At 43.7% G+C, this 23673-nt stretch overlaps 1 protein-coding gene across 1 annotated transcript; it reads left to right on the plus strand.

The window, feature by feature from the left end:
• The first annotated feature begins 907 nt into the window (after window positions 1–907).
• Window positions 908–22253, plus strand: LOC134392560 (membrane-spanning 4-domains subfamily A member 8-like). The gene is made up of 7 exons (XM_063116981.1): window positions 908–1158; window positions 2126–2352; window positions 8534–8656; window positions 12499–12555; window positions 14981–15103; window positions 19135–19248; window positions 21737–22253. The coding sequence occupies exons 2-7, from the start codon at window positions 2158–2160 to the stop codon at window positions 21845–21847; spliced, it is 723 nt and encodes a 240-aa protein (XP_062973051.1). The 5' UTR covers window positions 908–1158; window positions 2126–2157; the 3' UTR covers window positions 21848–22253.
• The last annotated feature ends 1420 nt before the right edge of the window (window positions 22254–23673 follow it).

Genomic DNA, 23673 nt, shown 5'->3' on the forward strand with positions numbered 1-23673 from the left:
AGCTCAAGATTCAAAGCAACCATGCAGGTTGGTCCTGCAGTATGCGTGCTGCTGGAAATCTCAATGTAGTAGAGAATTTATTTATTTATTTATTGCATTTCTCATTTCTACACTACCCAATAGTCGAAGCTCCCTGGGCGGTTCACAAAAATTAAAACCATTCAAAGTATAAAACTAACAGTATAAAAACATGATATACAATACAATATAAAAACACAAGCAGGATAAAAACAGCAGCAAAGAATGAATATTTTCCTTTCAAACTCCAAACCCATTTTATCACAACCAAACAGCTCATAATATCTTGCAGCAGGCCTGCTAGTGGAAATTTCCGTGTGGTGTTGAATGATTTTCCTCATTCATGATGAGGAATGTAAATATTAATATTACTAATAATAATAATATCCCCATCTGGATTTGGGAATGAAAGACCCTGGAAAAGTGTGAGTGCATAGAGGGTAAGTTGCAAACAAGCACAATTTGTGACATTGCACAACATCATGACACATCTCAGTGCATGTCAGATAAGGCTGTTTTGTAGCTCTGTGGACTTTGGAGCACTGTGAGACAGCCTTATCATCTGTTTTTTTAAAAAAAACCAGCAGGTTTTTTTTATTGAATTTCTATTTAAGTTATAGTTATTAGTTCTAAATGTGTTTCTAAACATATAAGTTAGGATATGCAGATTTTATGCAAAGTGGCATCCTCCTTTTTGGTTCTCTTTTTGGGTGATACATTTCCTCTTTTGGGGCAATTCATAAGTGGTTACCCCAACAGAGGATAAAAGTGAGTATTTACTTGAAAGATCCTTGTGGTGGGAGGGAAGAAGGAATACCTCAGGTTAAACAAAAGAGCCCTTGTGTGTGTACACACACACACAACACACACACACACTTTGTCTGCTGGTAAACACAGAAGAAACCAGAAAAATGTGCAGAGCTCCTTGGCAGGAATGAAAAAAATATGTGAAGTGTAAGAAGTCAAGAGCAACATAGCAGAAGGAGACAACAAACATAGGGGTGGGGTGGGAATTATGAAGGCAAGTGTTAAAGTCTGGTTTTGATAACACTCCTCCTATATTGCTTTTACTTCTCCTTACTTCCTGGTGAGATGATAGATACATTGCGAGACAGAGAACAGCACCTCAGAAAGTGTAATGTAAGTACTTTTGAAAGGGGTTAGGGAACAGTGTTTAATTTGATTCATGGCTCAGCACTGAAAGGCTTGCCGGAATAACAGGGTGCTTCTGAACATGAGTAAAGGGGTTTTCCCCTTACTACTGAATAACCAACCCACCTTTTAAGAACAGACAGCACCTGGCCTTGTGTGGACAGTCTGCGTTGTTTCTCTGAGAAATCAACCACTGGGTGAGAAAATTATCATTCTTGGACACCTCACTTTGGAGAGGTCTTCGTTCAGCAAAGAACAAGACAGGTGGGGTGGGGGGCAAAATAGACATTACTTTAAATCTGTATGTAGCAGCTACCTTTTTTGTTTGTTTGTTTGTTTTACTTTAGAGCAGGGGGGCAGATGCATATATTAAAAGCCTCCCATCCCTTACTCTAGGGTCCCACTCTGGATTGGGCCTCCTACATCTACTACATATTGCTTCATTTGAATATTTTACTAATGTTAGCGAGGGGTGTGCATTCATTTAAAAAGCAAACAAAAAAGCACCACCTGCTGAAATCTCCTCTTCTATCCCACTATTAAAAGACGCAGGAGTCCCATCCTCGTTTGCGTCTGTCCACCCTAGCTGACTCTGCTGTGCTTTGGAAAACTGAAACAATTCCACAGTGTAACTGGGAAGGCTAAGCGTCATTCAGCAGTTTATTTGGGCGGTGGGAGTCAAGAAAAGGCAAACCATCCCATTTCCTCTTGTCTAGCATTTTCCCAAGATTCTCTGCTTCTATGCAATCGCTAGGGTACAAAGAGCAGCGCAGAAATCACTCACAAACAATTGCTCTATTGGTCCTTTACTCATGAGGCCAGAAGCCCAGTTCCATAGATTCAGTTTTAGTATAGTCCAAAGATGTCTTTATGTGCATCTTGGTGAGGATTTGCAAGATTTGTCCAAATCTGAGAGAGTGTTTTTCATTTGTTCCTCTGATTTGTTTGTTTGCAGATAACTTAGCTGTGGCAATAGATTCAGTGAGAATGGCTAGTGGAACGATAGTGTTTATTCCCCCCAATGGTGGCAATGTAATCCAGGGAAGCCAGGGGGGGCCTGGTACTTTCGTTCAAGCACCAGGGATGGTACAATATGTACAATATGGAGGCAACCCACCTCAGCAGAACCCCCAAGTGGGGGCAATGGAGGATTTTCGCAAAGCAGAGCCCAAGACTCTGGGGGTAAGTGTGCTAGACTTCTTTTGCTCACGTTGATGCCCATGGCAATAACCATAGTTTCTGGATAGGAATGATATTGTTGCAGGAAGGACTAAAGATCAGTTGTTACTCTGATTGAAAGTGAGACGCTAATAGTCATCCATGGTGTACAATAGGCCCACAGGGTTGACAATTTGTCTCCCTCTCCCCTCCCCACCAAATGGTGGCACTCGTTCCCACTTCCCATATCAGGGTGCTGCCATTCCGTGGGGACGGGTGGAAGGGGGGAATGACGCCGCGCACCTTCTTGCTACGGCGATGGCTGTGACAAAAGATGCACCACAGTCATCACCATAGCAACAAGCAACAGAGTGATCTCATCTCCTGTCAGGAGCTAGGATCATGCCATCGCCTCCTTCTCGCTATGGCGACGGCTGCAACGAAAGAACCACCCAGAGAGCTTCAGCTATTGGGCGGTATAAAAATGTAATAAATAAATAAATAGCAGAGTGATTGCATCTCCTGACAGGAGATGGGATCACTGCACCTCACCACCTGTGCCATTTGTGGAGAGAGGGCAGATTGAGGGGGACACTGTCAGAATAACTCTTCTGGTAGCATCCCCTCCCTCTGTCCCCTCTCCACAAATGATGAACAGAGGGTGGAATGCGGAAGGATGCATGCCTCCTGCGCCCCGCACTCCATTCGCCCTCTGTGCATCTTGGGACAGCGTGAAGGAGAGAGTCTTCTCTCTCTGTGCCGTCACAACAGAGAGCGGGATGCAGGCAGACACTCTCAGTGGAAGGATATCTCCCACAGTTTGATGTTACACGTCAATCTGTGGGAGACATCCTTTTCCCTCCGCCTTGTGAACCATTGGGATATCAGCTGGAGGGGATGGAAGGAGCTCCTTCCATCCCCTCAAGCCAATATCCAGATGGATCGTGTGGCAGGGTGAGCAAGGGACATGCATGTTGCTGGTAACACATGAGGCACTGTGATTGGTGGTGCCCCACCCAGGGATGGCATGTGCCCATCCTGGGAAGTGCATAGAGAGCCTCCTATTGCAGCGTTCCACCAAGGGATGGCAGAATTGCCGGTTCCCAAGCACTTCCCGGGACGGGATTATTTCCCATGCCTATAGAGACCCACTGGGCAAGAGCGGCTGGGGTTTCTGCTGCTCTTGTCTCATGACTCTGTAGGCATGGGAAATAATCAATGGAGCCCACCACACGATACAATAACGGTTGTGCAGATAATCCACTCTGCACACTGTTGATTATTTGTGTTGGTTATTTCTTGGAAATAACAGGGGTATGTTTTTTCCTTGACAGACGTCACTAAAGTCAACAGTGGACAATTTAATCAACTGTTGACTATTGTGACGTCTGAGCCCAATCTGAGTAACAGGGATTGGCTCAAAAAGGGTATGCCAAAAAGTTCTTCCAAGATTATTCCCTGAATCAAAATGGATTTGTTATATAGGTAGATAGATAGTTGAGCCCCACTGGCTAAATGAATGAACAGCTGACTGGCTGACTCACTGGCAGTCGTTCATTCATGGGGCATTGGCATTTTAGAGTACTTCCTGATGAGCCAAAAGCCCAACAATTGGTAGTCTAAGGCTCTCGCTCTACAAGATAAATGTAAGAATATTTCCTCCCCTAAACAGGGGACTAAAAATGTATCCCCAAAGTGACTGAGACCGCTGTTCTATACCACTTAACTGACAGTAAGCCCCATGAAACACAATGGGACTTATTTATAGGATTGCACTGTTTCTCTCAGAGAAATATGTACAGGATTTCTGTGTACAGTACCTCGCATTATTATTATTATTATTATTATTATTATTATTATTATTTATTTATATAGCACCATCAATGTACATGGTGCTGTACAGAGTAAAACAGTAAATAGCAAGGCCCTACCGCATAGGCTTACAATCTAATAAAATCATAGTAAAACAATAAGGAGGGGAAGAGAATGCCAACAGGCACAGGGTAGGGTAAGCAGGCACAGGGTAGGGTAAAACTAACAGTATAAAGTCCGCACAACATCAAGTTTTAAAAGCTTTAGGAAAAAGAAAAGTTTTTAGTTGAGCTTTGTACTTATTTCACCCACATTTTCTACAGGGGTGTGAAAGCTAGGGTGATCATATGAAAAGGAGGACAGGGCTCCTGTATCTTTAACAGTTGCATAGAAAAAGGAAGTTCAGCAGGTGTCATTTGTATATATGGAGAACCTGCTGAAATTCCCTCTTTATCACACCAGTTAAAGCTGCAGGTGCCCTCCCCTCTTTTAAATCTGGTCACTCTAGTATAGCTCCTGCAGCTTTAACTGTTGTGATGAGGAGATTTCACCAGGTTCTCCATATATACAAATGACACCTGCTGAACTTCCCTTTTCTATGCAACTGTTAAAGATACAGGAGCCCTGTCCTCCTTTTCATATGCTCACCCTATGAAAGCTAATTCCAATTGTTGGCAAAAAAAAAATGGGCATAGATTTTCTGTAACTGGTACTGAGCATTCTGAGTAACATTTGCGTGGGAAATGTCATGAGGAGGGCTTTTAGTTCCTAACAACAAGGGGGCGGGACAAAATGTCTCAGTCATCAGGGTCTTTAAGATTTTAGGGACAGACGGAGCCTGCCAAGTGAGCAGTAGACACAGGTGCAGTCCCACCTGTTGTGTTCCCTTTCAACTAAGTTGCCAGGCACAGTGACCTGTGGTTTCTGGTGCACCGATTGTTAATAAGATGTTTACTGGAAATAGCAACAAGGAACTTCTTGTATAGTTTACTTAAAGTTCAGAGCAGCATGATCTTGAGCATTATATGAGGAACAGACCAGCAAATAATTAGCATTATTGGAATCGAACCTGCAAGGCTAACTTTGCTCTGCATGTAAATTCTAAAGATTTTTGTAATTTATATCAGTGTGAATGGGAAGGGGGGAAGCACCAATTAGTGGGTGTGGGTGGGAGACAAGCTCTGGTGCAATCAGACTTATGAAAGGCTTTTATTGGTATCCAAGAAGCTCAACATTTCAGATTGTTAAATCCTTCGTCAGGAGCTACAACAATTAAAAATTACACTGTTAAAATGAAGAAAAGAACAACACCCGAGATATTATTATCAATATATAAATAGTCAATACACACACCAAGGAAATTTTAAACAAGCAGGTTTGTTTATGGAAAGCCACTGCATGTGTTATTATTTATTGCATTTTTATACCGCCCAATAGCTGAAGCTTTTGTTGCTTTTAGCTTACTGTTGAGTCTGAGACCTTAGCTAGACCTACCTCATAGTTCGCGACGGAGGAGGGAAGATCTCATGTTGTGATTAATGCGAGATCCCTCCTCCGTTTAGACGTGAGGCGCGACCACTTCAGGAGGAGAGGCGTTGCGCCCACCATTTTTTAATTTTTAAAGAAACAGGAGCGCACGAACGCTCGTGCGCTAAAGGGAAGTTTTTTAAAAAATAATAATTACTTTTCCCACTCCCCCCACCCTACCCCCGATGAGTGCAGCTTCTGGCTCGTGCGGAGCCAGGTCAACCCGCGGCAACGGCCCACACGTTCCGTGGTCTTGGGTTCAGAAAAAGCAGGCCCAAAGTGAAGGGTGAGATCATGGGGCAAGGGAGGGATCATCCCTCCCTGATCCTGGGATCCCCTGTGCATCATGTGGATGCACAGGGACGATCCCAGGGTTCGCCCCAGCATTTCGCCCGGTCCAGCTAAGGCCTGAGATTTTATTTTTACGGCCGCTGAATCTTGTAATGCACTAAGCAAGCAAGGAACTTGTCCAGCTTGTAGATTTATCTCTTTTTATAAGTAGAATGCTGAAATTAGCTTGTGAGACTGATATATCACATAACTAATCCTGAGGTATTTGTATCATGCAAGAGGAAAACAATTTGACCTGGAATAAGTTGGTAAGCTGTCCAAAGCTGCTGTTGTATAAAAAGGGGATGTACTAAACCGAAGGACACTGAATGGCCATTGAAATGCATTGGTTCATTCCGAATGGCCATAGGAAATCATTGGAGGAGTTTAGGGATTATCTACAAATCAAAATACCTAAAGGAGTTAAACATTTAGGGCCTTGCTAGACCTACCTTAAAATCCGGGCGTGTGGAGGGGCCAGCCCGCGCTAGAAGTAGCACGGGCTGTCGCTTCTGTCTACACATACCACGCGACGGGATAAATGAAAGCCCCATCACATCAGCCATTTTTTTTTCAGTTGAAAGGGGCCATGTGCGCATACCAACGATAAAGGTAGGCTTTTTTAAAAAAGGTTTCCCCGCTCCCCCTGCCCCTGATTCCCCCCCCACAATGTCCAATGCCCCCCCCCGCCCGCCTGCCTGCCAAGTCCAATCCCCATCCCCCTTGGCTCTGTTTTCCCCCCATCTCCCCACCCTGCCTTGATGGCCGCAGTGCTCCTGCCCACCGCTTTTCCCGGCTACTCCTTCAGAATGGCCAGCAAAAACTCCTAGGATGCTTAGGGTCTTATTAGAAACCTCCATGAGAATTTTGGGGCTCCCCCTGTTTTCTGGGGCTGCCTGACAGCGCAGTGCTTTCCTATGGCCATTCTGAAGGAACCTAATGTAGCCATGTGCAAAGTGGGGACCATTCCAATGGAGCACGCCTCCAGCAAAAACTCTTTGGATGCTTAGGGTCTCAGTTCAAACCTCCACGAGAATTTTGGGGCTCCCCCTTTTTTTCTGGGGCTGCCAGATAGCCCCATGCTTTCCTATGGCCATTCTGAAGAAACTTAAACTGCCCGTGTGCAATGTGGGGTCATTCCATTGGAGCATGCCTCCAGCAGGGACTTTTAGGGTACTTACAATCTTATTACCAACCTCCCTGAACATTTTGGGGGCTCCTCCTCTTTTTTGTGGGGCTGCCTGACAGCCCAATGCTTTCCTATGGCCATTTTGAAATAGGCCTGTTGTAAGGTGTGGACGCTGTGGGGGGGCATATATAAATATTTAAATAATGTTTGGCATGATGGGACAAAATTCCTTTCTCATATTTGGGTGTTTTATAACTGGTGCTTATAAAGCAGTGTATAAAACTGTCATTACCCTCTTTTTATTACATTCTGATTTCTTCTTGAATTTGGGGGAACCACAGTGTTGGGGGGTCATAGTAGTTTTTTCCTAAAACCACACTGTTAGTTTGTATTTTGATTCTGTGTGGCTTTCTATGAAAACTAAATGTTTAACTCCTTTAGGTATTTTGATTTGTAGATGATCCCTAAACTCCTCCAATGATTTCCCAAGGCCATTTGGAATTTTTATTTATTTATTTATTTATTACATTTTTATACCGCCCAATAGCCAAAGCTCTCTGGGCGGTTCACAAAAATTAAAACCATCATAAAACAACCAACAGGTTAAAAGCACAAATACAAAATACAGTATAAAAAGCATAGTAAAGATTTCAATGGCCATTTGGTGTCCTTCGGTTTAGTACGTTCCTATAAAAAGTTCAAAGTTTCTTGCCAGCATTCTGCATTGGAGCTAAATTTGTCATTAATGATTTGTCCGTACTACCAGTTCGAAGTCATGTGCATTCTATTGGGCCTGATTAAATAGCTCCCGTGGAATGAGATAAATGATTCCAAAGAGATTCTATCTCAACTTAGCTTCAGTTGTAGAACTAGTCAGAGAGAGTTCGACATTGGGATTGCTGTGCCTTTAAAGTTTGTATGTGTTCAACTCCAAAGCATCGCTGAGTCCCTTTGGCGCTAAAGATTTCAAATGAAGGATCCAAAACAGTTCTCTTTTATGATTGAAAAAGTCAGGGGCAATGAAACAGCTTTGAGTAAAAGAGAACTGTTTTGGATCCTACATTTGGAATGTTTAGCGCCAAAGGGACTTAACGATTCTTTGGAGTGGAACACATACAAACCTTAAAGGCACAGCAATCCCAATGTCGAACCCGGTTAGAGAACAGAACTTGGTTAGAGAACAGAAAACAGAGAGTAGAAATAAACGGTCAATTCTCCCGATGGAGGGAAGGGTAAAGAGGAGATCATATTTCAATTTTGTATTAGCCAAGGGGAACAGATCGAACTCTACTGGGTCTTTCTGAATTTTCAAGTGACATTTTCAGTCTGTAATCATGAGCCAATATTAACATTTTCCCCAGGAATCAGGGAATTGTTTGATCTTGTTTGTCCATTTTCTTCCCACAGGCCATCCAGATTTTAATTGGATTGATACACATTGGCTTTTCATCGGTCTCAGCTGTTATTTCTGGGACAAACTACGTTGTTTTGGTTACTATATCAGGTTATCCATTTTGGGGAGCAATATTTGTAAGTAGTACTTTATATGCCTTTGCATGTTTATGGCAGGAGTAGGCAACGTGTGTCCCTCCAGAGTTGTTGGACTGTATTTCCCATCAGCCCTAGGCTAGCTAGCATAGCCAGTGAGGAAGGCTTATGAGAGGTGCAGCCCAATAACATCTGGAGAATCACAAGAAGGATGCAGACAAGCTGGAGAGGGTTCAGCGGAGAGCAACGAGGATGATCGGGGTCTGGAAACAAAGCCCTATATGGAGAGGCTGAAAGAACTGGGCATGTATAGCCTGGAGAAGCAAAGACTGAGGGGAGACATGATAGCACTCTTCAAATATATGAAAGGTTGTCATACAGAGGAGGGCCAGGATCTCTTCTTGGTCATCCCAGAATGCAGGACACAAAATAATGGGCTCAAGTTACAAGATGACAGCTTCCAGCTGGACATCAGGAAAAACCTCCTGACTGTTAGAGCAGTACAACAATGGAACCAATTACCTAGGGAGGTTGTGGGCTCTCCCACCCTAGAGGCATTCAGGAGGCAGCTGGACAACCATCTGTCAGATATGCTTTAAGGGGATTCCTGCATTGAGTAGGGGGTTGGACTTGATGCCTTATAGGCCCCTTCCAACTGTACTATTCTATGATTCTATGAAGTTGCCCATCCCTGGAATATGGTTTTGAATTTACACTTTGCAGTTCTACAAATTGCTGTTCAGACATTATTTTTTGTGGGGCAAAGAACCACTAATTGGTAAGGAAGCTTCTTTAGAATTAGTACAGGTTTGCTATAAAGAACAAGGATATTGAGCAGCCTTCTCTAATGCTGTGGCATGTTTTGGACTTTAGCTCCTAATCAGCCTTAGCCAGTGTGGCCAATGGTCAAGTATGTTGAGAGCTGTAGTCCAAAACATGAAGCGCACCAGGTTGGGGAAACCTGAAAGAAATGGTATCTGCTCTGAAGGAAAGGAAAGGAAAGGAACCTCTCGTGCAAGCACTGAGTCATTACTGACTCTTGGAGGGATGCCAGCTTTCGCTGACGTTTTCTTGGCAGGCCTTATAGTGGGGTGGTTTGCCATTGCCTTCCCTGGCCGTTATTACCTTTCCCCCAGCTAACTGTGTACTCATTTTACCGACTTTGGAAGGATGGAAGGCTGAGTCGACCCGAGCCAGCTGCCTGAAACCAGCTTCCACTGGGATCGAACTCTGGCCGTAGGGAGAGTTTCAGCTGCAGAAACTGTTGCTTTAAGTCAGTTGAGGCTGGTGGCTCTAATTTCGGTGGGGTTGTGGATCAATTCTGTGTTTTAGTCAAAATCAGACAAAATGCTAAAGAAGCTATCCAAGGTGCTGAACCCTATCTCCAAACTAGGTTCAGCAGTTTGGATAGCTCCTTTAGAATTCTAGTTAGTTTTGACTGAAACCCAGAATGAAAACATAGCTCCACTAAAATCAGAGCCACCAGCTACCAATGGATAAACCATAGGTATATTTATCTACTTGTGGATTGAGATTGTCATCTGCTCAAGGTGTGCCTTCTAATTGAGGCGAGGGCTTTTTCAGGTGGCACCCTGTTTGTGGAATGCTATCTCCAGAGAGGCTCACTTGGTGCCCACATTATGGATTTTTTTGGCACCAGGTGGAAACCTTTTTATTCTCTTAGGTGTTTGAAGAACTGTTTTTAGTGCTTTTAGTACTACTTATATATATATTAAACATCACAAACACACAATTTTTGCACCACATGTAATACATACAAACAAAGGTATACACAAAACAACTACACTAAAATACAATAAAAAATTTAAGGATAAGGTTAAGTATATTTTTGGCCCTCTTCATCCCAGAAATGCTAACTAACTTCTTAATTACTAATAATATGTTAATCAAATTCAATTCTTTCTTATGACTTATCTGAATCTCATACACTGGATTCCCAGAATCATATTCCATTTCTCTCTAATTCTTTAATTATGATTAATACATCAATCAAATTTACTTCTTCTCTTTTTTTCTTTTCTTTTTTTCCTCTTTTCTTTCCCCGTCTTAATACTAAAATCCACAAACAAATACATCATTTTCCTCTGTCTCTTGCAAATATTCTATCAAAGGTTTCCATTCTAACATAAACATAGTTGTTGATCTTTCTTTCATTATCGCTGTGAGTTTTGCCATCTCTGCCAATTCCAGTGGTTTTAGTACTGCTGATGGTTTTAGTCAGGTTTCATGATGTTATTTGTTTTTAATTTTTTGCTGCTCGTTTTATCTCTGTTTTATTCTGTGCTTCTTTTAATTTTTTGTTTTAATATTTGTACTGATTTTAATGTATGTACACTACCCTGAGAACCTTGGTTATTGGGTGGTTTAAAAGCACAGTAAAATAAATAAATAATAAAGCTTGAATCTTTTAGTCCATAATTTCCATCAGTAAGTGAGTAGCTGGGAAGAAAACTCCCATGAAGATTTGGAAGGGAGGAAAAATAATAATCTATTTTTGGGTGGAAGGTTTGGTTTTCTTTAATTAGACAAGGTGGTTGAGTCTTTCTAAATTCTTTTTTTCCCCCCACATGCAAAAAAGCCTTGCAGTTATTCATAGCAGCTGTAAAGATATAAACCACTTTCGTGGCTGTGTTTCCTAGGGACAAAACCAGAATGCTCAAGGGAACAAAACTCTTGAAAGCGGCTACAGTTTTCAGCACGCCTTTAGGGTATACACACAGAGAGATATCCCATATTGGGAAAGCTTCACCACATTCTAGCATGACCAAGAAACAGAACTTAGAGATGGACTATGAAGAAAGGCAACAGCATCCTTTTCAGTAACGGGAGTCACCAGGAACAGATATGGGGGCACTTCTGTCCCCATTCCAGTGGTGTTTATGCATGGATAAATCATTCAGTTTTGCTTTCTTTCACATTAGAATTTTTAAAATGTTAAGTTCTCTCCATCCTGCTTTGGTAAAGACTTTCAGTAAATTCTTATCAAAAGCCAAACCAAAATTAAATTTGTACTCATCTGCACCAGCCAAATACAGCAATTCCCAGCAAGGAGAGGATCATATTATGCTTGCCTGTCATATTGCTCTTAAAAATGAGGAGCCTGTCAGAAAAAAAAGGTGGCAGCCCTAATTCAGCACCACAAATATGGTCTGAGTACACCGGATTGAAACCCAGACCTTTAAGTTCCAAGAAAATCAAAGCCCTCACCATGGATGGATGAATCTGTTGATTTCCATTCTCCCACATTCAAATGTTTTCAATTTTACGATCATATTTATAGAGAAATTTGCGAATTTCAACAAATTTGCTCACAAATTTGCTGTTTTCCTGTGACAAAGAAAACAGGTAGCCTCAGGAACACTTCTAGGAACGAATGATTATGAGGTGTCCCCGAGAGCACCGTTTGCTTTTTCAGACGTGTGAAAATGACTGTCATTCATTGCTGCTGACACATTGTTAGATCTACCTTTCATACTAGGTGGCCTGATGTTCATTAACAGAGATCCCACAAAGGGCTGCCACACATTTTTGTGAGCAAAGTACTCCCTCCACACAAATAGACATGAGATCCCAGAATTGACACACATACTCCTTCCTGGTTCTAAATAAGCATGCAAACAAGACAGAAGGCTCCTCAGAATTATGAGGAGGCAAGATTCAATCGTACTTTTCCTCAAGGGCTTTCCTAATGAATGTAGAATCAGTATTTGAAGGTATTATATTATTATTATTATTATTATCATCATCATCTAATAGTATATGTCACTTGCCACAGCAAAACGTTTTTCTGAACAGAGAGAATTTTCCTGTGAATTTTAACTTTACTGCAGTCAAATGCATCTTTTTCTTCTTCTTTTGAACAGTTCATTGCTTCTGGATCCCTGTCTGTGTCAGCAGAGAAACATCCAACCTCTGGCTTGGTGAGAGAGAGAGAGAGATACATAACAGTTTTTGAGCTTCTCTATTTTGTTTTGTTTTTAAATCCTGCTGCCTTACTGGGGCTTTCTGCTTCCACTTTCTCCTGGGATTATGATCGGCTCAATTACAATGGGCAGCCACATGATTTGAATTAAATACTTCCTCTCCCTGAAGGCTCCATTCAATTTAATAAAACAGCATCATGCAGTGGCAGAATTATACCACAACGCCAAGTTTACATGGGGCTGGTTTTGCTTAAAAAGAAAAGAAAAGCTTATCTGTGTGTGTGTTTTTAAAATGGGATAAGGGGACGGGGAAGCACAGGAGACATCCCGTTGACAAAGCTGAGTAATGCAACTGCTGATCACATTCTGCCTAGCACCCTTCTTTCACTGGGTCCCTCCTAATGGTCCCTTGTGGTTTGAGAGCTGCTGCATTGCAGCTCATGGAGGCAATGAAGGTAATGTCAGAAGCCTTGAGTGGCAGATGACCACTGTGCATCGGCATTTTATGCCAGCATGTCCCTAGTTTCTGGGAGAGATGGCAGTGGGGATGGGCAAGGGAGCAATATTGTGAGGCCTTCAGATGTGACATAGGGGCTCTGACATTACTGTTGTGGGATGGAAATGAGCCACACTGCAGAAATGTCCGCTGGATCTGGAGTCTGGCATTACAAAATCCCAGTTAATGAGGATGAGGGCCAAATGACATGTTATACTTAATGGCTGTTGGAACCACATCATGTGGGAAGGAATGATTTACCCCTGCCCTCCCCAGCCAATATCTGGACTAGGGCTGTGCACAGCCCCCGATTAGCTTCAGAGGCCTTTTCGGTCCCCTCGGTGCCGAAGCCGAGGCGAGGTTCGGGTTCTCCAAGGCAAATTAGCATTTTCTGTGGAGCGCTGCAGCCCGTCCCCCGCTTTCCCCGCCTACTCAGGAGTAAATCCGGTAGCTGGGAAAAGCGGCGGACCTGGCTACATGCCTGTGGTCTTGGGCTCAGCCCGAGACCGCAGGAAAAACCGGGCCTAAAGTGGTGTCAGTTACCCCGGGCCCAGGGTTCACCCCTGCCTGAGCCCAGGATACCCTGTGTGTCATCTGGACACACAGGGGTGAGCCCGGGGCTTGCACCGGGCTAAAGCCCAGTCTAGCAAGGCCCTATGATTCACCGTCTCCTTTTAGCTACACTGCTATATTCATCTTTTTAAATCATGCTAACAGCATTACAGTCCCATGTTCATCTTTTGAAGGGGCTAAACATGATATGCCTTCAATATCAGGAAAGCAAACCTGCTGATAGTATAGGAGAAAATTTAATAATGTTGTAGAAACAATTAGAAAAACCTTGCTAGGGAGAAGGGAAATAGACACACACACACACACACACACACACACACACACAGAGAGACTTTTTTTTAGTGTGAGTCTATGACTCTGTGTGTGTGTGCGCGCGTGCGTGCACTAAACATTATTATTACTGGCAATCTGCTAAAATGTGTTTAATATTCTATTTTAATTATTACATTATATAGCTGACTGGGAAGAAGTGTCATGGATGCTCTCGCAAGACAGATTTTCTTTTCACACTTTAAATCAGCATTAAGGTACTCAGAAAAGTGTGAACCTTCCTATGAGGGAAATACTCCACTTCCATGGGTTTGGTGGAGGAAATATATTGACATTTAACCCAGGAGACAAAATTCCTTAACAATTCCTTTCCTTTCCTTAAGCATCAACAATTCATAGTAAGAGAAACATAACATACAACCAACAATGGATGATTTCAAGGCGCTTATTTTAGAAACTTATCGCAATTATTAGAACAAAAGATTAGGAAAGAAAGAACTGAAGGGTTCCTAACTTTTGTTTTCAGAGTCTAATGTTGATGCTACAAATTCTCATGATTTAGCAGAAAAATCATTAAAAGACATGTCCAGGTAACATTTTAAACAACAGACTATATTCTATGTTTCAAAAATGTCATGACCTAAGATGGTAATAGCATTTTCTTTTTTGAGTTATGCATGTTCCTGAACTAGATCATAATTGACATCTTTGTACCCTATATCATGACACAATTATCGATTTCTTCTTTCCATAACATTTTTTCTAGCTAAATAACATTGAAGGTTAAAAGGTTGCTAAATGGATTTCACACTTCTAAAGGGAGAACTGAGATCCAAAGATTAAAAAAAAGAAGGTTCATGTTGTTTGCTAACCTTTCCACAACGCCCCAAGCTGCTTCAGAGTTTTCTTTGGTTTTAAATTTCCCCTTGGTGGAGGGACCTCAGTAGATTGAAAATCAGGCTTCTTACTGAATATGCGTTTTGCTTCAGTTTGACTGGGTGAAACTCCTTTTATTCAACAATTTGAATAAATCTGTGCACTCTGTAGTTTTTGGCATCCTAATTGGTTGTCTCTCTCTTTCAGGTGAAATGCAGTGTGGGAATGAATATCACAAGTGCTGTAATGTCATTCATTGGAATAATTCTATATATAGTGGAGCTGGCTATAAATCCTGTAGATTATCTACATGGCTATTATTGGACAACAGTAAGTAAATAAATGTCACACAATACTTTGATTTTATGGGTTGGATCCAAAAGGGCTCTGTGTGTGTGTGTGTGTGTATGTATGTATATATATGAGAGAAAGAAACTTCATAGACTTGTGCTTAATATTTTCACTGCAGCAGTTCCCCCCAAGACTGGCTTGTCTCTGGGATGTTACTGTGGAGAAAACAGCACACAAACCTCAGGTTGCACACGTGGTTCTCCTACCCATACATATCCCTTCTTTTGGTTTCTGGCTTTCGAAACCTGAAATTCTGGCAGGTTCTGGCATTTCTATTTGGCACATAGCATTCTCATCCCAGAAAAAAAAAAGACTGATGTTTGAGTCCATTCAGTGCATCAATATTAGGCATTAATAATAAAACGTATTCCCTTTCTTGTACTTCTCATTTATATGGTGCTTTGGATGATATCAGTAATTCTTAAAACAGACCTTTAAAGTGGGCTAATATTATCTTTACTTGCAAATGCAGGAAGAATAACGCACTGGCTGTGGGACCATGAGGGTGATTTGAACCCACAGTTTCCTATTTTATAAAACTGGCCCTTTCTACACCTATGGGTGTAGAGGACCGGGGAGGGGGCGATCCCAGACTTACCTACTTCTGGGATCATTGCCCTGTGCCTACACGGCCGTGTGATGTCCTGGATGGGAGGAGGAATGTCGCACTTATTGCGGGCGCCATTTTTTTTAAAGGAAAAGGAGCTGGAGTGCACTTGTGCTCCAGTGAAAAATAATGTTAAAAAAAAAGCTCTGACCCTGCTCCCCACCCCACCAGCAATGGCCCTGGACTCCCCCTGTCCTGGCTCCTTCCCTCTGATGAACCTCGCTACTCGTGGGGAGGAAGGAAGAAGCCGGGACAGGTGGCCACACACTTCCCACGGTCTCGGGATGATCCCAAGACCGCGGGAGGAATTGGGTTTTCCCAGGGAGTACTTATCCCTGGTAAAAACCCGTGCTTGTCTCCCCCTGCTCCCGGGAGTCTCTGTGTTTCATTTGGACTCACAGGGACTCGGCCATGACCATCCTGGATTTTCGGGTTGGTGTAGAAACGGCCTTAGACTCGTTGATGGGAATTTTGGTATTGCTGCCTCCTGTTAAAAAGGCCATTAGCAGAGAAAAACAAAAGGCAAAACAGAATGAATGTTGACCAGTTTCACATGCACACAAAGGCTAATAAAAAGGACTTTGTGAGGAAAAGTAAAATAGTTTATTCGCAATATTCTTGCATGCAAGATGCTGAGGACAGACTGACAGAACTGGGCATGTTTAGCCTTGAGAACAGAAGACTGTGGGGAGACATGATAGCACTCTTCAAATACTTAAAAGGTTCTCCCACAGAGGAGGGCCAGGATCTCTTCTTTATCATCCCAGAGTGCAGGACACAGAATAATGGGCTGAAGTTACAGGAAGCCAGATTCTGTCTGCACATCAGAAAAAACAATGAGCTAGGGAGGTCATGGGCTCTCCCACACTAGAGGCATTCAAGAGGCAGTTGGACAGCCGTGAGAGATGATTTTAGGTGGATTCCTGCATTGAGCAGGGGGCTGGACTCAATGGCCTTATAGGCCCCTTCCAACTCTACTATTCTATGATTCTATGCAGGTTCAGCTTATAGTTTCAGAAGGGTTTGTTCAGCTCAACAACAGGAGCAAGATAGTAAGAGAGTAAGCCATGTGCTCCCAGCAATGGAGGAAGGCAGAGGAGACAGAGTGGAAGGGGAGGAGCAGGAAGCCACACTGTAGGCTATAGATGTCCTAAGGTATTCCCCAAATTTCCATGCATTAACTAGCTAACTGCAATACTGCCCCCTTCCTGTAACTCATAGGTTGCAATATTCCCAACACTCATAATCCTTAAATTAATGGGGAATCTTCTTAGAAGCTCCTACACATCTCTTTTGGACAAGTAGATGAGCACACACAGGGTTTTTTCCCAGGTGTGCAGCCTCTGGGGCTTAGTGTTGCAGGAACTATTCTGGGGAGATTGACTGCCGTCTTTTGCACAAGCGATTCACGAACTTGTCACTAAGGTATTAAACTGTAAAATATAGCTGACACACATTGTAGTTTAAAGTTAGTACTTAGGAAGGTGAGGTGTAAAGAGAGCTTCACCTCCATGGCTATACATGTCAATTGTGTGGGTTTGAAGAATTCCAGTTTTATTTGTACTGTTGCACTGGATCCATGCTGTAGCTCCGCTCAAATCAAGTTAGTCATGACGAACTTAAACCCCATTGATTTCTTTGGACTGAATCCAAAGATTAACCTAAGTTCCATTAATTTCACTGAGTCTACTTTAAGCATGAGTAAAGCTGGATCTAGCCCAATCGGTTTGACTGTAGCCCTTTCCCCGCTATATGGGGAAGTGTGGGGTGGCTGTGCAGTCTCCACCCCCAATCACAAGGTGTTCCTGACCACAGAGAGGAAATGAACCAAATTCATCTGCGTGCAGTTACTCTTCCTCTTCGGACTTTCCCCACCAACACAGTGAGTTCAAAGATGGAGGGGTGGGAACATCCCCATCTCTCAGCCACACTTATAGTGTTTAATGCATGAATAGGGCTTTTGTTCATCTCCATCCAATCCACTGACTTTCTCTAATGGTGTAATAGCCACTTCCCAAGTATTTCCTTTAGCTGCTTTCTTTGCACAGGAAGCTTGTGGCTTCTAAAATGAGGTGAAGCAAACGGCACAGGGTGGTGGGATCTTCATGGTGCTGAATTCGCTCCGCATTCTCGCTCCCCATGCTTTTGCTCCTGTGGGGTTGCACCCTGTTATCTCCACACAAAGGAGTGAGTGCAGGGTTTATATGGATCTAGGAAGGGGGGAGCCACTGCTGCCATCCCTCCCTGGCTTTGCCTCCCTTTACCTCACGGGGATTGAAGCCAGGGCAAGGGAGAACCTTCACCCCAGCAAAAGGGAGACTTTCCTCCCCATGGAAGCAGCGCAGAGGTGTTCTGGCGGCCATTCAGCTCGCTGACTCACCCCATCTCCCCTGCCTGAGTGGATGGCGACAAATCAGGGGTCATCATCTGCTTGGCCATGCCTCCAACAAGCCCCAGAGCAGTGGGGACAGAATGCAATGCGCTGTCCTTGCTGCGTGCCAGACAAAAAAGCCAGGGTAAATTCCCAACTATTTTGCTTTGGAGCTTCGGGGGAAAAGTCCTGGGATGCCTGCGTGGTGGCTTCTGCGTCATATAACTGACCCCCGCCACTGCGCACCCACCGCAGGGCTTTTGTCACATATAAACAGCCTCGGGAAGGTTGAAAATGAATGTATTTTCACATGTGAGGCTTAATCTCGAATTTCCTCCAGTTTCCTGGCCCCGTCTTTACGGCGGTACTTTGGCGCCGCGAGGCGCCGTGCTCCCACACTTGCATTCCCTCTTGGCATCTGCACTGGAAGGAATGCAAGTGCGAACTTTCCCAGTCTTTAAAAGTAAAAATAAAAAGGGGGGAATGGGGCCATTCCTCTCCCCCTTTTTATTTTATTGTCTGTATCTGCACAGCTGCATGGATAGAGATAATAAAGAAAACAATGGGGGAAGAAACGAGGCAGTCAGAGGAAGATGCAAGGGGGCAGGGACTCAGGGCGAACCATCTCTTCTCCCTCTGGCTGCCCATTCATCCCATTTTTTTTAAAAAAATATTACTGTATCTGCGCAGCTGCACAGATAAAAAATTTAAAAGGGGGGGAGGAATGGCCCTGCTTCTCTCTCCCCCTTGTGGTTTGTTTGTTACTTTTACAGGTGTGGGGCTAGCCATGGTGACCAATCAGGGGTGCTATGGGCTCTGCTGCCAAAAAAGTTGGGGTAAGTGTCCAACTTTTTGGGAGCAGAGTTTCCAGGGTTTGCCCCCGGATGGCTTCGCAATGGTGGCTGCATCATATAGATGACGTGCCACTACTGCGAAGCTGCCCCAGGGCAAACCCTTTGTGTAGACATGCCCCTGCAAATGAACTAGTTTGCTTATACTGAGAGGTATATAATAAGTGTCTTTCCGATACAGTCCGTAGGTACTGGTCTCTCTGTCCTGCTCCTTTTCTTCAGTATGCTGGAGTTCTGCATCGCTGTCTCTACTGCACATTTTGGGTGCCAAGCAGCCTGCTGTAAGAATGACCAGGTAAGCCTCTGATACTGTACTTGCTTGAAATTTAGGAATAACTTATTAAAATGTGTAAGGCAAGATTACTTTTTTATTTATTATGTTTATATCCCTGCTTTTATCTGCATAACAACTCTGAGAAGTATGTTAGGCTGAGAGAAAGGATGGGCCTAAGAGTCCCCCAGTGAGCTTCACATCTGAGTGGGGATTTAATAAGAAAGAAGGAAGAAAAAGCATTCCAGGGAAAGGTGTTAGAGGGAGAGCAATTTAGGAAAAAGGAGCTTATTATTAACAAGTGTTGCTGAAAATGCAACATCTCCCATATATATATATGATAATCCAGGGGCTCCATAAAAGAATTCAGGCTTGTTCAGTGCAAGTTTTGGTGCTGTCCCCCATTGGGAAGGCAAGAAGGCATCAGTTTCTGCTTGGGAGGTTAATTCGAAGTAACCACAAGAGTGGCAGACATTGATGGATGAAGACTGGGCAGGTTTCTCTGTCTCTAGTGTCTTTGGCCTTAGCTAGACCGGACGAATCCCGGGATCATCCCTGTGCATCCACATGACGCACAGGGGATCCCGAGATCAGGGAGGGATGATCCCTCCCTTGCCCTGGGATCTCGCTCTCCCCTTTGGGCCCACTTTTTCCACGGTCCCAGGCTGAGCGCCTTGCTGCGGTTTGACCTGGCTCCGCGCAATTCCTTGCACGGAACCGGGAGCTGCAGGCGGGGCGCAGCACTCCTCAGGAGCACTGCGCCCATTGGGGGTAGGGTGGGGGGAGCGGGAAAAGTAATTAAAATTTAAAAAAGCACCTACCTTTGCACACGACCGTTCGTGCGCTCCTGTGTCTTTAAAAATTATAAAAATGGCCTGCGTGATTCCTCTCCTCCTGAGGTCGTCACGCTTCACATGTAAACGTAGGAGGGATCTCGCGATAATCACATTGCAGGATCTTCCCTCCTCCATCGCGGACTATGAGGTAGGTCTAGCTAAGGCCTTTGTTGCTACTGGGAAGTTGCCTTCACAGTGACATTTTGCCACTGCTTTAGAGAAAACCCTGTGGTTTCACTGCTGTGGGTGAGTGCAGGAAATCCCATTACAGGAGGGAGTGTAAGTTTCCGGCAGCCATCTGGGTACTCGACCCCATCCCCTGCCCTTTGCCCAGCTTCTGGTGACCAGTAAGTGGTTGCCATCCACCCGGGAATAACTCCCCCCCTCCCAACTCAGTACCAGAGTGAGGTCACATGGTGGAAGGGCCATGGTGTTCTTGCTTCAAGGGAAAAAGTCGGGGTAAGTCTGATTTTTTAAATGCGAAGCTTTGGGAGAAAGCCCTGAGATGGCTGTAAGTTGGCAGCTGCATTGTATAACCGACGCAGCACCACTGCACATCCACCATGGGGCAAATAAGCCATATAGGCAGCCCCAGGCAAGTTAAGTTGCCTTGTCTCCCCTCCGCCTTCAGAGTATGGGGAATAAGGATTCCTTCCCTACCAGTATGTCTAGGTTGGATTTGGCCCTTGTACAAGAGTTCTGAGCAAAACATGAGATTGCTGAAGACTTCAAATTGATAATTTGCCAACACTTGCTATTACACATAGAGTGATTGTTGGAAGTGGAGAAAGTCTCAAATGACTTGATCCTTCACAGGGTTATCTGAGCCAACAGGAAGTAGAACAAAAGCCATTTTGAGTTCCTTGTTTATCTGGAACCAATGCAAATGTAATAATAAATAAAATAAATAACTGAAAACAAAAGGTATGCCAAACACTTTGATTAGGGAGTGACTGCCTTAGTTAAAAGAATGAAGCTGGCTGCAGGCAAAGCTAAACTCCTCTCTTCCGAATGGAAGATTATACTTTTAAAATGGTCTCAGCATAATGGCTCTACTAATAAGAAGCCCATTTCTCTTCTCCAACATCTCTGCTAATTCAGACTCTAAGCAGGTTCTGTTGCTCACAAGAAGGGGCTACAGGTGCTTTGGTAGAGTTCTCCTTCCAAGGAATTGGGGCAGTTACTTTATTAATGACTAGCTGATACACCCGGAGTTGCTTGGGCCCCCTGAGATATATGTCTATATATCATCTTAATGTAGTAGGCTGGTGCCAGGTTTGTGAGTTAACTTTTAAACCAATTATATTGCCCAAGGCATGCTGGGAGTTGTAGGCATAAGTTGAGGCTAGAATGGAATGGTGGGTGGGGTTAGTGGCAGTTGGAGAAAGTCAAGTAGAAGGTTTTTTTAATTATTAAATTCTATCAACATACTTAAAACCCTCTGGTACATTATACAACCAGACCTACCAGCATGCCAATTTCAAGTTTCTAACTCATCTGGAAGTGGGTAAACATTTCCGGACATACATTGCACACACATACTTTCCATTTAAGAGGTGGAGATGACTGAAGAGGTAGGAGGCCTCAAATGCCATCATGATGACAATGTTGTGTCAATGACAATGGTCATCATAAGGACACTGTTTCTTATATTGAATTCCTCTTTTATGTTACAGCAGGAAGTGGTTTTTGTGCCCTATACTGTCAATGGAGGTAATGTGGTCCCCACTGAAGGCATTCCTGCTTCTCCTCCACCCTATGAGCCTGTGAATGTTATTCACAAATGAAAGTGAAGAAGGCAAGGTTAAAGCTATGGCAAGTGTCACAATAGCAGTCTTGGCAAACCAGCTATCTCAGGAGGAGTGAAATGTTATTGATTTCCTTTTTATTTTATTTTTTGCAAATATAGCCATCTATCCAGAATATGTGCTAGAACTACAGCTTTTAGTCATTTCATCCATTCAATTAATCCGTTCAAAATGCTAGGGAGGTCTCCCTCCTTCTGTCTCACATGGCCAAAAATGGCTCTTCTGTGCTGAATTTTGGTATGACATGTGCATGGATAACTAAAAGGAAAGAAATGTTCCTTTTCTTCATAACTATTGTTTTATTAATATGCAAGTGTATTTAGCTGGCATTGACTGATAATCATTCCACTGCAAACCATACAAGTAATTCGTTATGAAATCTTCGCTAGAGTGATATCACAATTCTGTGCCCATCCAAGATTGCTTTGTCAATAAAACGTTGAAATGGAGTTCTTTCAATCTATTTGCCTTTTATTTCACTTTTGCATGTGTTCACCCTTAACTTTATTCCATCCTGTATCTGTATTTATCTGCATTTTTTTTTAAAAAAATCTGCATAAAAATGTGCTTAATGCATAAATCCATATATATTTACATATATTGAATAGGTTTAAAGCCTAGCAAATATGTCTATAGCATATTTAAATGCATATTTTAAATGAATTTATGCTCAAAATGCACATTTCTCAAAATATTAAATATATTTTGACACGCTGTTGAGAACTGTGCAATAAATTTCAGAAAAAACCATAAGTAGCTACATTCCAAGCTGTACATTAGTCCAAGAAATGAAAAACAGGACAGTTTATATCAGAATTCTCAAAGATTGTATTCCTCAAGGATCCCTAGTGTAGACCCCACACGGTGTATTATTGTGGTTATACGGACATTGGGGTCATCTTAACAACCACGGAAGGAAGGTGTGGTGTGTTATTATCCACAGTATTAGGAAATTGGATTTGGTCCATCTTTGTTCCACAGCGATGGACATCTCCCCCTCCCCAAATACAACATTTTAGCGCTTACATTTAAGCACTGAAATGCTGGTTTTTGAGGGGGTGGTCAGGCATAGCTCAAACATATGCATGCACATGCATGCGCACACACAATGAAGTGCAGCTGAGCTCCTTGGTGTCATGCCCCTACTTGAGGAGTCCTCCTCAAAGGAGGTGCTAGCGGCCCCAGAAGCCCAGGGTGCCCCCCAGAAGACGAAGCCACAGACCAGGGATTGCCATCAGACCCACAGGAGCCTGAGCCCTTGCCTGGAGAAAGGGACTCTGCCTGTGAGGCAGAGGCTGAGCAGCCCCCTAACCCCCTGGGAATATCGCTAGGGCTGTGCAGGGACCCCCAATGCATTTCGGAGGCCGGTTCGGAGCCCCCAAAGCAGCCCCGATTCGGCTTGGGGTGCTTCAGGGGTTGCCTGCCTCGCCTCGGTGCCGAAGCCAAGGTGAGATTCAGGCCCTCTGAGGCGACTCGGACTTTTCTAGGTGCTGGCTGCACAGCCAGCACCCAGAAAGCCTCCCTTTCCCCGCTCTCCTGCTGCCGCCTCCACCTCTGCTGCCACCTCCACCGCTGCATGTAAGAAGAACCAGGCTGCGGAATTTTAAGTTATTGCAGGAGCTCTGAGTGATTAGTACCTCCATGGCTACCATAGTTTGAATGCTCACCTGCAGAAAAGGTCTCCTCAGGAGAAAGTGAATCCTCAGGAGTAGGGTTCTGAAAGGAGAGTTCTGACTACTGCAGCTTAGCTCTGGGTAGGGTCCAGCAGGCTCTGGGCTTAAAAGCCTGCCTTAGAAATCAGCCAG

This window comes from Elgaria multicarinata, chromosome 2 (assembly GCF_023053635.1).
Source record: "Elgaria multicarinata webbii isolate HBS135686 ecotype San Diego chromosome 2, rElgMul1.1.pri, whole genome shotgun sequence".
Taxonomy (NCBI): Eukaryota; Metazoa; Chordata; class Lepidosauria; order Squamata; family Anguidae; genus Elgaria; species Elgaria multicarinata.